This window comes from Nicotiana tomentosiformis, chromosome 6, assembly GCF_000390325.3.
Source record: "Nicotiana tomentosiformis chromosome 6, ASM39032v3, whole genome shotgun sequence".
Taxonomy (NCBI): domain Eukaryota; kingdom Viridiplantae; phylum Streptophyta; class Magnoliopsida; order Solanales; family Solanaceae; genus Nicotiana; species Nicotiana tomentosiformis.
The window spans coordinates 83,111,610-83,129,797 of NC_090817.1; the positions used below are offsets into that span (position 1 = coordinate 83,111,610).

Below are 18,188 nucleotides of genomic sequence, written 5' to 3' on the forward strand. Positions count from 1 at the left end.
TCACAACAGATATCAGTCAAAAATCAATTAGGGACCCTCTCGGGGTCGGTTTATCCCAGTAGAGCGAATGACAAGTCTAAAAGAGTAGTGGATCAGGAGTCGAGGCCACCCCGAGACCGATACTAGCCTTACAACTCAGATAGAAGGGGCAACAGACCTAGTCGCTATTCGACCAGGAGCGACAGTAGAAATAATCAGGGTCCATTAATCGAGGGTTGGTGAATAGAAACAGGGTCGACAGATCACCCAGAGTTAGAGATACCCCGACGCTATCAGAATATAACTTCAACGTAGATGCGGCGAGTATAGTGTCAGCCATCGGTCGTATCAAGGAGACCAAATAGCCGAGGATGCTCCAGTCTGATCCGGCACAGAGGGATCACAATTTGATATGAAAATATCACAGTTCTCACTGGCACAGAACCGAGGATTGTCGGCAGTTAAGAGAAGAATTGGCTCATTTGTTCAATAATGGGCATCTTCGAGAATTCCTAAGTGAGCGAGCCAAAAACTATTTCAAGAACAGAAAATCCAACAAGCAGGTCGAGCAGGAAAAACCCCAACATGTGATTAATATGATTATTGTAAGAGTAGACGTTCCCCAAGGACCGATGATAAAATGCACCAAAGTCGCCATCACAAGAGAAAAATGAACTCAAGATTATGTTCCGGAAGGATCCATCTCATTTAGTGACGAGGACGCTGAGGGCATCATTCAACCTCACAATGATGCATTGGTAATATTTATACTTATTAATAAATCTCGAGTCAAGCGCGTGTTAATTGATCCATGTAGCTCGGCTGACATCATCCGATGGAGAGTCATGGAACAACTGGGGCTGTTGGATCAGATTGTACCAGTAGTTCGAGTACTGAATGGGTTTAATATGGCTTGCGAGACAACGAAGGGTGAAATCACCCTACCGCTCAACACAGACGAAACCACTCAACAAGCAAAGTTCTATGTGATCGAGGGGGACATGAGGTACAACGCCTTATTCGGGAGACTGTGGGTTTATAGCATGAGGGCGGTACCTTTGACCTTGCACCAAGCATTGAAATTCCTAACTCCAGGTGAATCAAATGGTCTAGGAGGAAAAACTGGCCACAAAAGAGATGTTCGCCATCGAAGAAATGATCCCAGTACCCGCGATCATGACATCAAAAGATAAGGTACTAATCGAAAAGAAAGGCACCAAATAGCAATCACAGGCCTCGGCCTCGACTAAGCCGAAAAAATACGAGGAACGTCCAACAGATGAGGAAGATGACTTCGGGATCCCGAGATCCTTTGTAGCACCTGATGACGCCGATGACACCAGGTCAACAATTGAGGAACTGGAACAAGTCATATTATTTGAGCATCTACCGGATAGAAAGGTATAACTGGGCACGGGGCTAACCCTCAAGCTCAGGAAAAAACTCAAAATTTTCTTAAAGCTAATGTCGATTGTTTTTCCTGGTCCCACTTAGATATTTTCTTAAGCTCAGAATAGTCTTCCAACACACCAACATCCACGCCCTCAAAAAATGAGTTGATGGCATAGTCCACAACCCAGGACGCTTCAGTCGGCTTCTCTTTGGTGGCCCGAGCTTTATTTAAAGTGTCCTCTGTATGAGGCGATGGCTCTTGAATGTGTATAACGGCATCGCCTACAAAAATAACCCTCCTCGGGACCGGAGGGGCTTCTTGTGAAGCAGTAGCCACATGCTCTTATTCGGGCCCCCGAGCTAAGGAAGATTCAGCCTTATGAACCTCCCCCTCAGGGGCCACCAATTCTTGGTCGGGATCAATCGTCTTGTGGATGACGAATTCCATGTGCTCGTCATCCTTGGGAATCCTTGAGCTAATGAAGAGCTTTAGAATCCGAAACGTGGGCATCAGAAGTCTTTTTGTTGCTCTTTCTGACCCTGAGCATAATGGTTTTTCTCTTCTTGACCTCGGCAAGAGCGTCCAAGGAGTCAGGGGATCCCTTTTTATTCTTCGTTTTCTCTTCCTTCTTTACAGCAGCTTCAGCAACGGGCTGCAGAGAGGAGGAGGGTTTGGAAGACGGGGACGAGACCATGGTATCGGTGGTTTCCCGAAGCTGGGTTGTCTTAGGAAAACCTATGAAAGATGGATTTAGCCATGACAATAACAGAATAAAGAACGACAAGATCAACCAGAAAAAAACACTTACCATGGGAAGAGCATCCTACCTGCCATTGGGGATTTTATGCCACTCACGCTTAGAATAGGTAAGTTGCTTGCATATGCCCTCGATGCACTCCCTCCAATGCGGGATCGTATTGGGGACTCGGGGGGACAACTGCATATCAAATGAGACATGTCATGAGTATGAAAAGTAAATATAAGAAAGGATTTTTAACGACTCAAGAGGAAATAAACTTACGATTTGGGTTACACTTCTCTGGGAACGTCATGAATTCGGGTGGGATAAGGTCCTTAATCCTTATCCGAACGAATTTACCTTGCTAACCTCAGTTCTTGTCTTCATCTATACAGGAGAAGGGAGCCTTCTTTGCCCGACGGGCAATTTTGATTAACCCTTCTCGAAAGATTTGGGGGTTGTATACTCGGAGCAAATGATCAACCGTGAACCGTGGCTCCTCTATATTGTTCGCAAAATGGCAGAGAAGAGTCACGATCCTCCAAAAGGATGGGTGAAATTTCCCGAGGCAAATTTCAAACCTCTTACAAAACTCGAGGCACCATATCAACAAGATCAAACGTGAAAGGATACGTGTAAACACTTAAGTATCCTTCCACGTGTATCGTGATGTCCTTGTCAGGACTGGGAACGACTATGTCCTTGCCTTCCCATTTGCATTCCTCTCAGACAGCTTTGAGCATCTCCTCGGTAATGGAGAAAACATACCTTCACGCTTCCTCACCTCGATCTCCTCATGAAGAGGCTTTCTCGACTTTGAAGTCGTTATCTATGGAGCAGCCGTCGGGGATGAAATCTGTAAGTGGAAGTCCCGAGGCTACTATCGGAGGTACTACCTCGGTGCCGGTGGCCGAGGAAGAAGTCGTCGGTGCAGTGTTTTGAGGTACCGATTTTGAAGTCTTCGCCATTTCTATCTGAGTATATGAAGATTTGGTATGCATGTTTGAATGTGAGGTATGAAGGTTTGAATATGAACTGTGAGGATATGAAGATATGGAAAACAAGTTATGAAGATTTGAAGGATTGATGAACAGATGAAGATATAAAAAACTCGAAGGTAACTTAAGGAAATTTGAAGTCAGAAAGTAAAAAAGTGAAAATAGAAAATCGAAACTTTTATAGGGAAAGAGTAATGATTGCCAGACGTTTCGAATTAGGTAACTATCAGAGGTATTCAATAGACGGCTGACGCGTGTCCAAAATCAGAGCGACGTGACTGATGGGACGTTTCGGTTCGTCAGCTTGCTCATGATATAAGAGAGAAGGAGCCGAGGTCAATTAGTCACTTCTCATTGCTCCTATAATATACTCTTCGAGAAGTGAGAGGACTATCTCTATACGGGTAAAATTGGGGATAAAATTACCCCCGATTTTCCGTTGTGAAGTGAGGAACGATGTTACTCGTTACTGGCTCGAGTGAGATCGAAAGTGCCCACAGATCGGAACCAGGAGCGGACGAATGATACGTCGGGTATCGAGCATGTCCGAACCCGGAGAGAATCCAGATCGAGCAATATGAAGAATCGAGGGTAAAGAAAAGACGGTTTAAGAAGATAAACGGAAAGCCGAAATATCCACCATCAGCTGGATATTATGGCGCGGATCACGCTCGGTATTGACTGCGGATCATATTCTCGTGGGAGAAAAGGAAGGAAAAGATTTTTACCTTATTTAGACTTGTATTATGGTTAAAACTCATCAACCATATAAAGAGGAGGTTCCCTTCATTTTTTGGGACTGTTATTGACACACATATCAAGGCAATAAAATTTACTTTAGCTTTCAGCAATTGTTTAATTGTTCTTCGGTTATTCACTCAGTTAGTTGGATCTGAGCCCTATCTCGAGGGCTCGATTGAAACTGACTGTTAGCATTTAAGCCTAACACAAGGCTTAATTACTTTGCCACATTGGTTTTATCGTTTTATCTCATTTCAATTTAATTATTTATTGTTCTTTGATCATTTGTATTAACAAACAACAAATGGAATATACTAATACTGCATAAGGAATTTCCTTTAAACTATATAACAAAAACTACCTAAAGAATTTCTTTTGGTACATTTAAATACACCCGTCACAATTTACTCCAATATATACTTTTGTTAAATAAATAGTATGTGAAAGAATATGAATATAATAATGAGTTTGCATCACTATCATGGACCATGATGCACCATAATCATCACATCAACACCGAGGGGGCCACGAGGCTGAGGCCCAAGCAAGTGTAGCTGTGTCTGTGCCGAAGCCCAAACCAAAGGGCCATCACTCTCTCTTACCAGTGTTACACAGAGAGAGAGAGAGAGAGCTGCCATCACTCTCTTCTTCAATCTTCCCACCAAAGAAAAAAAATGGCTTTCACAATTTCCATATCCCATTTTACCCCTATCACATTCTTCTATTTTCTCCTATTATCCACTCGTCACCTTCCCATTTTAGCCATTAACATCACCCATATTTTATCCTCTTACCCTGATCTCTCCGACTTTACAAATCTCCTCGCCACCACCTCCGTCGCCGCCGATCTAACCCAACGCGCCTCCCTCACCCTCCTCGCCGTCCCCAACACCTTCCTCCGATCCTCCGATCTGTTAACCCACCGTCCTACGCCTTCCTCCGCCACCACCAACCTCGGCGATATCCTCCGTTACCACGTCCTCCTTGAATACCTTTCTTGGCCTGACCTCCGCCTTATACCACCCACCGGAAAACTCGTCACCACTCTCTTTCAAACCACTGGCCGTGCCCCAAATAACTTCGGGTCGGTTAATATTACCCGTAACAGTAACTCCAATTCCATCACAGTTCATTCACCAACCTCGAACGCTACAATTATTACACTTCTAAAGACCCTCCCTTATAATATCTCCGTTTTCACCATTGATTCACTTTTAGTCCCTAATGGGTTTGATCTTATGGCTTCTGAAACTCGACCCCCTTTAGGACTCAACATTACAAAGACTCTTATCGATGGTCACAACTTCAATGTTGCAGCTTCAATGCTTACTGCTTCAGGGGTAGAAGAGGAATTTGAACGAGATGAAGGTGGTGCTGGATTAACTCTGTTTGTGCCAACAGATGAAGCATTTTCGCAAATGTCAGCGTCAAATAATTTCCAATCTTTACCAGCGGAGAAAAAAGCTGTTGTTTTAAGGTTTCATGTTTTGCACTCTTATTACCCTTTAGGTTCGTTAGAATCTATAGTGAATCCAGTTCAACCAACATTGGCTACAGAGCAAAATGGTGCGGGCAGTTTTACGCTGAATATTTCAAGAGTTAATGATTCTGTTGGGATAAATACTGGAATTGTTCAAGCGTCGGTGACTCAAACGGTGTTTGATCAGAATCCAGTGGCAATATTTGGGGTGTCGAAAGTATTATTGCCTAGGGAATTCTTTGGGAAAAATCCAATTGAAGTGAATAAGCCAATTACTGGGGTTGCTTCACCGCCGGAGATTACTCTGTCGCCGGAAAATTCGCCGGGAATTTACGGTCCGCCGAGTCATTTATCTTCGCCGCCGGGGTTAGGGACAGAAGTGTCATCGGCGGCGAATAGGATAAAAGGAGGAATCTTTTTATGGCGCATAGGGTTCTTCTACCTACTACTGGTCATTAATTAATTTCTGAAACTATAATAATAATTATTTTTTTCGTGCCATTATTTCACCCTTTTTTACACGGCATATTGAAATTGGATGCTACCAGAAAGAAAGCTGCCATTTTTCAACTGGGATTCATGCGAATATGTTAAATTCTGTGTCGGCTGGAAGTGATTTTTAGGTTAGGCGGTACCAATTTTTTGCTTTTTTTTTTAATTTATTCTTTTCCATTTTGATTTTTTTGGCTATCCATTTCTGCTGTTGTAATCTGTAAAGCTCCAATTTTTTTTCACTACAATGAATTGATGAGTATATTTATGATTAATTTATGTATATATAGGTTTTCCGGATTAGCTTTGCATTAATTTTAGTTTCACAGTGCCCACTAATTGCAGAAAAAATGTGGTATCAAGCACTACACAGCCACAGGTCCCTTTTCAGAATTTCAGCTGTTTGTCTGGTAAATACATTATTCCATTTTCCTGTAATTTATATGAAAAGCTGAATGTTACAATGATAGAAGATTTTCCAGTCTTGGCTGAAATATTGGATCTTTAACAGAAAATACTAGATTTTCAATTAGATAATTCAGTGAACCGAAAACCCCAAAAAAGAAAAAAGAACATCTCTTTTGAGGTGTTGTGTGTACTGAAGTTCTGATAGGAACTTTTTGTAGAAAATGTACTTAGCTGTTACCACCCAAGTGTTCAGATCAGTATTCACTTGAACTCAGCAAAAGAAGCCATTAGGTCATTTTGTGGATCTTTTTCTTGGTTTTTTAAGAAGGGAATATTTAGGTCATAATGTAATAGAGAGTTAGAAAAGAATCCGCTTTGGTTATTTAAAATATAAATGGCATACTTTTTAGGTGGTTAGTTGCGAAAGTGATGAAAAAAGGTTCTTTGGTCCTTTGGCAGCAATGGCGGTAATCAATTGGTTAATTCCAAAAGTTTATATATCCTTGTAGATTCTTGCCCTTAGATATTTTTTAGGGTCACTATTAGTTTGATATGGACATTAGCGTCCCTTTGTGCTGGCTCTTCAACTTTTCCCGGGGGCTGAATAGTGTCTTATCATTGCCAAAGTGTATGGACCATTGGACAAACTGATTATTTAGTTCACATTTTTACACATAGCCGATTGGGTTCACCTTACTGTATTTCTTTTAATAATATTGTGATTGTGCTTTTCTTGAGCCCATAGTTTATGGGAAAAACTTTTCTACTTCACAAGATAGGGACAAGGTTCACGTGTAGAATTATACTGGGTTTTTTGTTGTTATTGTTGTTAGCCGATTGGGTTCACCATTTACTTTTTCTAGCTGATATATATAGATTATATACTAGTTATACATATATTATACATTCGTTAGTTGTTTTTAGTTTAAGCGGTTGGACGAGCGACTATTAAAGTTTATTTTTCTGTGGTGTTGTTCGATCACTTTGAATCCCGTTATGTTTTACTAAATCCAATTTGGGCTTCTGTTGACTACATTATTGGGCTCATCACTATCGGGTTGAGGGAGGTACACGTTTATGCCATCGGATGTGTGTCCAACGGTCCAACCACTGTTTCTTGTTCAAGTTATATATATGTAGTTAATATTATCTACATATATATTAATTTTGCAGCATTATTTCAAGCAAGTAATATGTGCAGTAATACTTTATAACTATTGGATTAAAACCCTCGATTCGTCTAAGATCGTTACGTTGATGCTTAAGGCAAAAGCCTTACTCATGCTCTAGTAAGTCATATTCAATTACGTAGTCCTTAATGATATACCTTTATTTTTGCTTTATATTAAAAAATCTACTAAATGTATAAGAATATTAATTCAGAAGCCAGTTGGTCTGGTTATTCTTATATATTAACTTGATATTACTGTAAAAACCTATAAACTTCAAATTTTGAATACACCTCTATAATTTCGTACTTTACCGGGACTACTTTCAAGTTCTAGTAAGTTTGTATCTGACGAACGAGTCTACTCATTAGTTTGGATATTTCTTGGATTTTGTCCTAAATCACGCAATTAATTTTTTTTCCTCATTTAATCAAAAGCTAAAACCTAACTTATCAGATGTTTTCTAACCCAAAACCTTATACTCCCAAGTCAATTAAGTGCATGATATAAAACCTTAGTAAATAAACAATTGACCTACATTTCCATAAGCTTAGCCCAAATAATTGGTAAAGGGCCCACACCTTGTACACCCAGTATAGGAGTATTTCTTTTCTCTCTTCCTACACTAAAGATGGACTTCACAGGCACCCTTGCTTGCAGGAAGCTTTAGCCAAAATAGTAAAGTAATTCGTTTCCTAGACAACTGATTACGCACTTTGACCTAAAGTTTAAGTACGAGTATTTAGTAATAATACTTTCAAAAATCTTACGTATGTTTGACCAAAATGTGTAACTTTCGGTTAAAACAGTTGAATTTATATAATAATGTAAAATTAGTTAATAATAATATATCTAGATGTTATTTCCAATAAAGTAACTAATGCTGGTCAGATCTGATGGAAGATTGACAACAATATACATTAACTATTCCAAAAAGTATGAGCAATAATGTAGCAACAACTAGCAATAAATAACAATAAATGACATTTAAGTAAATAGAATGAGTGATTCACCCAATAAAGTATGAACTAGTTGATTATCCCTCCTAACAATGATGAGTGACAGACAAATCCTAGAATGTTCGAATTATTCTCGGATCTGATTGAAGAGTGTGGGATAATACGAACAAGAATCTAAATGAAAAAATAGTATTTGTATCTTTGCAAGAGAGAGAAAGAATCTTCAATCAAAAGTTTGTTCTTGTCCAATGAATGTCACCTACATTACACCATTATCTCATTTCTATTTATATGAGACATTTTCTTAACAAACTCTAATAGTATAAGTGTAGAGAATATCCATTAGAATATTCTCTTTAATTTTCTATTTCGAAAACTAGTTGTTACTGCTTTGCCAACGGTGCTCGACCTCGACCCTTGTTGACATCTCGGCCACGAACCTCGCGGCTTCCTGGTCGACCTCTACTTATGACGGCTTGAAGACTCTTCCTTTAGCGTTATCTTGTCTTAAATATTCTTGGACAGATTTTGACCTATACAGTTAGTCCCTCTATTTATTGAGGTCGGCCTCAGGAGGGCTTGATGAGCGAATTCTGTTCGTCGTGATCGAGATGATTGGACGAGTGGGCAACGTGGCCTTTCATGGGCCACAACTTTTGGGGATACGTTGTTCTTGGATCAAAGTGACGTCATGACGTCATACGTCATTATAGTGCATTTTTCCTATGCGTTGCGTGTTTCGCATGCGTTTGTTGGTTGGATTTGCCACTTCGATAGTGGTGCTAAGTAATAATGACCTAATTTCTCGGTTTCGATGCATGAGCTCTTACAAATAGAGATGTGAAGATACGCGCTCAAGTTTTATATATTTCCCATATCGAAACCTTGTGCCTTCTTCTTCTTATTCCATTGTTGTGCATCTTTTTTCCCTGCCCTAGCGATCCCTGTTGTTTTTAACTCCTTGTTACTTTGAATACCTCCTCTTTTGTTAGAACTATGTCTAACGTATTGTTACACCCTATATTTTCGTACGTAAAAATGCGTCGTAAGCAAACTAATGTAGGACCAAAAATGAGATAATATTTAAAAGTATATAAAGTAAGTTAATTATGTTACCTCTGAGGTTACAAATATTGAAGATCATGAACAACAAGTACAAAGAGGGTTGGACAGTTCAGAAGCTAAAGCAATTAAATAAAATAATATTTCGTCGAAAGTCAACAAGTTGGAAATGTTATAACATGTACCTTTGGGGTGAGACTAGGGTGATTAACATGATATGGAGATTATGTTATGATTTATATTAGTCGTATGACATCCGTGTGTTATGTTTTGAAGTCAAGCGAGTTGTGGAACAAAAGTCGATGAAAGTCATCACAAGTTACATTCAGAAGTTTTACTGAAACTTTGGGTCAAATGTAACTGCAATTTTCTCTCAATATACTTAGATTTATGGGGTGTTCCACCCATCAAATTAAAGATATATGAGTCTATTTTCCAACGCATTAAACCGTTTGTCAATACGACATCGGAGTAGAGAGATATGGGCATTTTTATGATACTGCACAAGCTGCTAGGTGACAAGTAGGTGTGTCACCTACTTGCTTAAATGAGAGCCCAAAAATGGGCCATTTCGGGTCGTCCAAAGAGGCCTTTTAAAGGCCTATTTTCTTCATATATTAGACTTAAAATAGAGCATAATAACCAGACATAAGCTCTGCAAAGAATCCTCCAAAAAATTTTCCACAAACCCTAATTGATTTTCTCTCCCTTTTAAGTTCTAATTGGAGGTAAAACCTAGAGTTTGAAGAACCAAGATAGGAGCTGAGTTATCCAACAAATAAGGTGAGTTTACTGCTCTCTTTCATCCAGTTTTTCCTCTATAAATTCATGGTAAGTCGTTCTATACTTGTGAGAACTCACGGGACGGTGATCGGAAGTCGTGAGTTCGAGTTATTCACTTGTAGCGGACTGTTTTGTGTTGCTGTTGGGCTGCGTGTTTTACTACTATTTTGTGGAGTTTTGGAGGAGGAAGGGGGTGTAGAAATACCATATAAATGTAGGGTGGTTGGCTGGTCGTTCGTCATAATATTTTCTGGTCGTTTAACACTACTACGGTGGTCGTTTTGTGTATGAAGAGATTGGGGTGTGTTGGGTTGTTTTGTAGTATTTGATGGTGTATATAGGGCTGGAAAATGATGTATATATGTTGTCATTGTTCTGTTCTTGTATTTTTGGTGTTATCTTGAATTTGGAGGAAGTAAGGATTATAGGGGAGATGCTGCCCGTTTAATACAAAATAAGTTTGTCGTTCGTTGTACGATAGTTGTACCTTTCGTAACTTAACGATAGTATTATTATCATTCTTGTAGATTAAGGTGCGAAGAGGTGAGTTCAACTTGGTGATTGGAAAGGTTGTGATAAGGTATATTAAGGCTAAGCCCTTCCTTCATTTTGGCATGATCTCGTAGCTACATGTGTTAATAATGAGACATAAAGAGAAGTTCGTATTCATGAATTCATTCACATTATTCTAGTCTCATAAGTTACAATATTATTCTTTATCGGGACTTCATATTCAGTTTAGTTTTGTCTTTATTTAGTCAAGAGAGCAGAGGGTCTATATATATATATATACAGTATTACACTATTTTCACCACCATCGAGCTATAATCGGTGGGCAGGCCCCTATTGGGCAACCTCTGATCAGATGGTAAGTTATATATACCGAGCCTACTGTGGCCGAGCGCCTATGAGCGAGCCCAGGATGGCCGAGATACAGAGCCCAGTATGGCCGAGCGCCTATGAGCGAGCCTACTACGGCCGAGCATTTACACGTACCGAGCCTTATAGGGCCGGACATTTATTTTACTTAATATATTGAGAGAGTTGAGTCAGTATCAGCAGGTAAGTATATCTCCAGACCATCTTTGACTCCCAGTTAATTTCAGTTATCATATTATCAGTTCAGTTTCAGCTTTCAGTTATTTTATTGCCTTACATACTCGGTATATTATTTCGTACTGACGTCCCTTTTCTGGGGGCGCTGCATTTCATGCGTGCAGGTTCAGACAGACAGACGGGTAGACCTCCTCAGTAGGTGTTTCCCGAGTTCAGCCTGATCGGTAAGCTCTACGTCTTTCGGAGTTGCCAGGTCTAGAGTTTTTGTGTACATCTTATGTATTTATATATATAATATGGGTAGGTCGGGGCCCTGTTCCGATCACAATATATCTATCAGTAGAGGCTTGTAGACATATCATGTTGGTTAGTGCAGTATGTTGGGTTTGTAGGCCTGGTATGTATAATTTGGTGGTTTGTCAGCTGTAGTAGCTATGACGGCCTTTTCAGCCTAGCTTTATATTGATGTTTAGTTAGCGCTAGTTTCCATTCAGTTTTATATTTTGCTTCGCAAATTGTCTTGCAAGGTGGCCCCATGGCCAAAGTATGACATTATGTGTTCAGAGTCCCTTAGTCGCAATTTGGTACGCCAGGTTAGGTGAGGCACCGGGTGCTTGTCTCGCTCCTAGGTTCGGGGCGTGACAAACTTGGTATCAGAGCAGTTCTGTCCTAGGGAGTCTACAAGCCGTGTCTAGTAGGGTCTTCTCCGTTGCCGTTGAGGATGAGAACTTCCATATGGTGGAGGAGATAGTTCCTCGTGGTGAGAAAGTCAGGTCTGATTTTACAAAGGCGCCTGAAGCTGATCCTGAAATCTCCAAGACGACGATAAAGGAGGCCAATTTATTAGAGCTTAGGGCTAAATTCGGCATTCCCACTCGCATCGAGTTGGTCCCTACCGGGCGGGATGTGGTACAGGTCTACCGCCCCGGGTATTGTGCATTCTACACTTACCCTTTTCATGTCGGTTACACTCTTCCCCTTCTTTCACTGGCGGATGAATTTTGTCGTTTCTATGGTGTTTGCCCGGCTCAGCTCGCACTGTATATCTATAAGCTCATCAGGATGCTTACTAAGTTTGCGGAGCTGGACGGGGTCGAGATCACTCTTCGACATCTGACGTATTTATTCGCCCCTAGTTTCTATAGGGGGACGATGTTAAACCTTCGCCACCAAGGGGGCAAGTGCCTGGTGGTGAAGATGGATCACAAGGCTAGCCGCTAGTTCTGGCACAACTTCTTCTTCATCAGAACTGAGGACGTAGTGGCCAACGCTGACGGCTTCCCTGAAACTTGGAACTATACTCGTAAGCGTCTAACCTTTCTGTGTTGTGGCATTTAGTTTAGTTGCTTAGTCGTGGGTTTTGATCTCTTGCTCCTTTCTTATGCAGCCAAGACTTCGCCCCCTTATTTGGTCCGGGACATTTATGATTGGATCGGCCGGCTCTTCCCTCACATCGCGGGGATTCTTGAGTGGCGGGGATTTCTCAAGAAATTTGGGTCTGCTCCTACCTTGACCGGTGAGTTTCTTTGCTTTGGCTTCTTGGTTACTCACATTTTGTGGTTTATTCTGGTTGAACTTCTTTTCTTTTGTGCTTCTCTCAACTCAAGCCCGAGGCCTTCGAGGAGGCCGAGAGCTCCCCCACCTGCATTCCGTAAGAGGAAAGATGCTACCTCTTTGGCTTTTGCTCTTTCTACCATCGCGGCTGATCCTGCTCGCTCCTCGGCCCCACCTGTCGCTACTTCAGCAACAATTTCTTCTCTATCTGCGGATACTTCGACAGTGGAACCTTTGGTTTCCCCTTTGTACCATCTTGTGGATGAAGAGGGGGAATCGTTGCCAAGTGACAGGAGTTTGGTGCTTCGTAAGAGGTCAATGAACATTAGCGACGGGGTTGCCCCGGGCAGTGGACTCTGTGATGGATGATTTTTTCCTTCGTGAGATGGCGACCATTGTTATTGAAGATAATATCGAGCTAGAGTCTGAGGTTCCGATATCGGTGGAGGCTAACGAAGACGTATCTTGCCCTTCTGTGATAACGGAGATCGACGGGCCAGCTGCGAGAGCTTCTGATTCTTTGCGGCAGGAGGGGCCGTCGACTTCGCAGCCAGTTGATGATACTCCCTTGTCGGCCGATGGGAGAGACAAAGGCATTACCGAAGATGGTTTTGAGACGGGCTCAGACATCGACGCCGCTAACCTGAGGATGATGAATGAGGGGTTTACCCAACTCGGGTTGAGGTTGGAGGGGTCTACGAGGACCATTGCGATCCCCATGGATCATGATTTGTTGAAAAATACAGAGAATGTAGTCACTGCCCTCGGCCCTCTTTGTTCTGAAGTGGAAGGTGAAACCCTCAAAGAGCTGGACGATATCACTCTGTCGAGGAGCATAGCCGGCTTAGCTCTCAGGGTGAGTAATTTAGGGCTTCGTCTTTTTAACTGTAATGTTGTTTGTTCAGTGTTTCGCCTTTGTTAGCGAGGGAGTTCCCATTTTTGCTTTTTTTTTTCTTCTTATGATTGCAGACCATGATCATAGAGAATGAAAGTTCTCGAAGGGAAGAGAGGCGTAAGAAATTATTTGAGAAGTTGGAGCACAAATATTTTAAGTATCAGGGCAAGTACCAGGAGATTCGCAGGCGTTTTGGAGAGGGCAGCAACTCGTAGGCCCTTCGTGAAGAGTTGAAGGAGAAGGACGACGAGCTGGTAAGGGTTATTGACAAATGCAGCGTCCTTGAAGGGATGTTGAGAGGTAAAGAGGAAGAGATCGAAGTCAGCAAAGGGGTCGAAGCCTAGTGCATCGATCTCCAAGCTTAGGTGGTTTCACTGCGTGCCCATCTTGAGGAGTGTCAATTCAGAGCGGATGCTCTAAGTGGCAAGGTCGCCGAGAAGGCATAGGATCTTGAGAAGCGTTCGCTCGATCGGAGGCTCTTGAGATAATGATCCGGACTCTCCGTTATGAGTGAGAGAATGACTTAGAAACAGCACGGCTTAAAGAAGAGCAGCTTGATGAGAGGATTGGGGAGTTGGAGAGAGAAACTTCTGGCCTCTACGACCAAGTTGCTTCTCTTGAGGCCGAGAAAGCTCGATTACTGGTGCAATCATACTCTTCCCATACTTCATATTTTCCTAATGTTCCTCGAGAGTTGTACGAGAAGTGAATTCATGTCAAGGCCCAGTTAGACGTGTTTTGAGGTTTTCATGCGACATGATCCGTTTTAGGCTCAGTTCCTCGTGTTAAGGCTCACAAAGCTCAAGTCGCTTGCGGGTATGACCCCGCTACACCAAAGGACGAGACGAGGGGGACGAAGGTGTAGACCGGCTTGAGTAGAATGCCTGGCATGACACTGCATATCTTGAGGGCGAAGATGGCGATGGTGAGGGTGTTGAAGGTCAAGGGAGAGACGTTGTTGAGGGCCAAGTCGGCGGGGATGTCGAAGTCCGTGATGATGGTGGCCAGTAGTTTTCTCTTTTGATTTTTGTATATTTTTGCGGGTAGTTGGTGGAGTCTTCATGAGCCTTTGTAAAAAATATTTCAAGTATGAAATGCCAGCTTTTCTATTTGCAACTGATTCTCTTCCTGCGGTTCATTTTTGCATTTGTATATATTTTAATTTTGTAGCTTGGTTGCCTTGATTTTCTGACCGTGATCACTTAGTGGCGAATGGCGGTCGGAGGTTGGTGGGTGTTTGTTCGAACAAGGTTTTAATTATGGTCGAGGGCTGGTAGGTGTTAGTTCGAACAAGGTCGAACATAACCTAAGTAATTATGGTCGAGGGCCAGTAGGTGTCAGTTCGAACAAGGTAAAACATAACCTAAATTTAAGTATGGTCGAGGGCAGGTAGGTGTTAGTTCGAACAAGGTCGAACATAACCTAAATTTGATTATGGTCGAGGGCCGATATGTGTTAGTTTGACGAGGCTGAACATAACCTAATTTTAATTATGGTCGAGGGGTAGTAGGTGTTAATTCGAACAAGGTCAAACATAACCTGAATTTAATTATGGCCGAGGGCCGGTAGGTGTTAGTTCGACGAGGTCGAACATAACCTAATTTTAATTATGGTCGAGGGCCGGTAGGTGTTAGTTCGAACAAGGTCGAACATAACCTGAATTTAATTATGGTCGAGGGCCGGCAGGTGTTAGTTCGACGAGGCTGAACATAACCTAATTTTAATTATGGCCGAGGGTTAGTAGGTGTTAATTCGAACAAGGTCAAACATAACCTGAATTTAATTATGGCCGAGGGCCGGTAGGTGTTAGTTCGATGAGGTCGAACATAACCTAATTTTAATTATAGTCGAGGGTCGGTAGGTGTTAGTTAAAACAAGGTCGAACATAACCTGAATTTAATTATGGCCGTGGGCCGGTAGGTGTTAGTTCGAACAAGGTCAAACATAACCTGGATTTAATTATGGCCGAGGGCCAGTGGGTGTTCCGATAAGTGTAAAGTTCTTCGAAACCGTAAACTTTAAGCATTGTTGCTTTGGTCATACATTTGGAGAAATTTACAAACTTTTGGGTGTTGGCTGGCATTCCAGTCCCAGTCCCGGTCTATCTAGTCCCTTTATTGGTTGACCTGGAGAGTGCTTGAGAGGTCGAGCAATGAACTAGCCGTCCCGGTCCTATCTTTGTGTACTTCGACTTGAAGTGTTCCCTTCGTCGCTTTGTTAAATACCTCTTTGAGAAAACCCAATTGGGATAAAACTCAAGTGAGGGAAAAAAGAGTATGACTTGGAGAGCGCTTTATCTCTTAAAAGTTGAAGTACTTGAGGTGGGCAATATTCCAGTTGTTTGGCAACAACTTTCCTTCCATTGTTTCTAGTTCGAATGACCCTTTGTTCGATTTTGCTGTGATTTTGTACGGGCCGTCCCAATTTGTTCCTAGTTTGCCTTCCCGTGGTAGTCTTTGCTCGCTTGTGTTTTAGCTTTAAGCATGTAGTCCCCTACTTTGAGCGGCCTGACCTTTGCCTTCTTGTTATAATAACGTTCTGCTTGTTATTTTTGGGCGATCATCCTTATGTAGGACATGTCTTTTCGTTCCTCAAGTTCGTCGAGCTCCTACCTTCTGCTTTTTCATTCCTTAGTCTGTTCTCGTGGGAGTAACTTAGGCTAGGCTCTCTGACCTCGACCGATATCACTACATCGGTCCCATAGATCAAAGAGTAGGGCGTCTCTCCTATGCTCGTATTTGGCGTTGTTCGATAGGCTATAGTACTTCTTGTAATATTTTTGGCCACAATCCCTTGGCATCTTTAAGATTTTTCTTCATGATGTTCAGTATCGACTTGTTGGAGGACTCTGCTTGCCCGTTGCCCGTTGCCCGTGGGGTGATATGGCGTCGAAAATATCCTTTTGATATGCCATTTTTCAAAAAACTCGGCGGTCTTCTTTCTCGTGAACTGGGATCCGTTGTCACAGCTTTTCTCTTTGGGGAGGCCGAACCGACATGATGTTTTTCCATATAAAGGCAATCACTTCCTGTTCATGTATTTGGGTGAATGCTCCTGCTTCCACTCACTTAGAGAAATAGTCAGTTAAAACCAAAAGGAATCGTACGTTACCTCGCCCTGCCGGGATGGGGCCTACAATGTCCATTCCTCGTTTGATGAACGACCAAGGTAAGGTGACCGAGTGGAGGTGTTTGCCCGCTTGGTGAATCATTGGGGCGTACTTTTGGCATCGCTCACATTTTTTCATGAAGTGTGCAGCCTCCTTTTTCATGGTGGGCCAGTAGTATCCTCCACAATGGCCCTCGTGGACCTCTTCAAGAACGCGTCGCGTCTAGTTTGGGCCCATGCATTTTGCAGAGGGCCGTCGTAAGTCCTCTTATACAGGTCGTTGTTGATGATACTGTATTTGGCCGCTCGAGCTCTCAGTTTCTTGGCTTCTTTATTATCATCTGGGAGTGTGGCGTCCTGTAAATATGTTATAATACGATTGCGCCAGTCCCAAGTTAAGCTTATGGTTCTTACCTCAATTTGATCAAGCGATGAGCTGAGGAGGTGGACTACGTTCTTGTCTCCGGTTGCGATGCTTTTGGTGGTTGCGGCCAATTTAGCAAGGCCGTCTGCCTCAGCGTTCTATACCCGGGGAATTTGGTCGAGCTATCAGTCGTTGAACTCGGGTAGCAGCTTATAGATTTTAGTTTGATATTTTTGCAATCTTTGTTCTTTGATTTGGTAAGTCCCTGTGACTTGGTTGACTACGAGTTGGGAATCGCAGCAAAGTTTTAACCGTCTTGCCCCTTACTTGAGTGATAGTCTCAAACCTGCAATTACGGCCTCATACTCGGCCTCGTTATTCGTCATATTCGGGCACCTTATGGACTGGCGAATCCCAGTTCGGCCCCTGATGCGTTGGATGCACCATCGGTGTATAGGACCCAGAGGTCTTGTGTTTGGGGGGAAGTTTGAGAGGCCTCTCTCTCAACTTCACGCATTACTTTTGTGCTAAAATCGGTGAGCACTTGTGACTTTATCGTTGTTCGCGACTGGTACGTGATATAGTGCCCACACAACTCGATGGCCCATTTGCCAGCCTTCCCGATAGCTCGGGTTTATGCAAAATGCTTCTCAGGGGGAAGGTCGTAACGACCAAGACCGGGTGGCACTAGAAATACGGTCTAAGCTTTTGCGAAGCTACGACTAAGGTCAGAGCCAGCTTCTCGAGGTGTGGATACCTCGTCTCGGCGTCGACTAAAGTTTTGCTAATATAATAGATGGGGGATTGCGTACCTTTGTTTTTTCGAACCAGTATTGCGTTCACAGCTACTTCGGATACAACAATATACACGATGAGACGTTCTCCATGCTCTGGTTTTGAAAATAGTGGTGGCGATGACAAGTATGCTTTTAATTCCTTTAGGGCTTGGACACACTCCGAAGTCCATTGAAGGTTGTTATCCTTCTTGAGTACGGCAAATAATTTGTG

The 18,188-nt window shown here is 42.4% G+C and overlaps 1 protein-coding gene across 1 annotated transcript; it reads left to right on the forward strand.

The window, feature by feature from the left end:
- Positions 1–4,389: 4,389 nt before the first annotated feature.
- Positions 4,390–6,097, forward strand: LOC104115963 (fasciclin-like arabinogalactan protein 4). The gene has a single exon (XM_009626709.4). It carries the CDS (start codon positions 4,525–4,527, stop codon positions 5,791–5,793), a length of 1,269 nt encoding a protein of 422 aa, XP_009625004.1. The 5' UTR covers positions 4,390–4,524; the 3' UTR covers positions 5,794–6,097.
- The last annotated feature ends 12,091 nt before the right edge of the window (positions 6,098–18,188 follow it).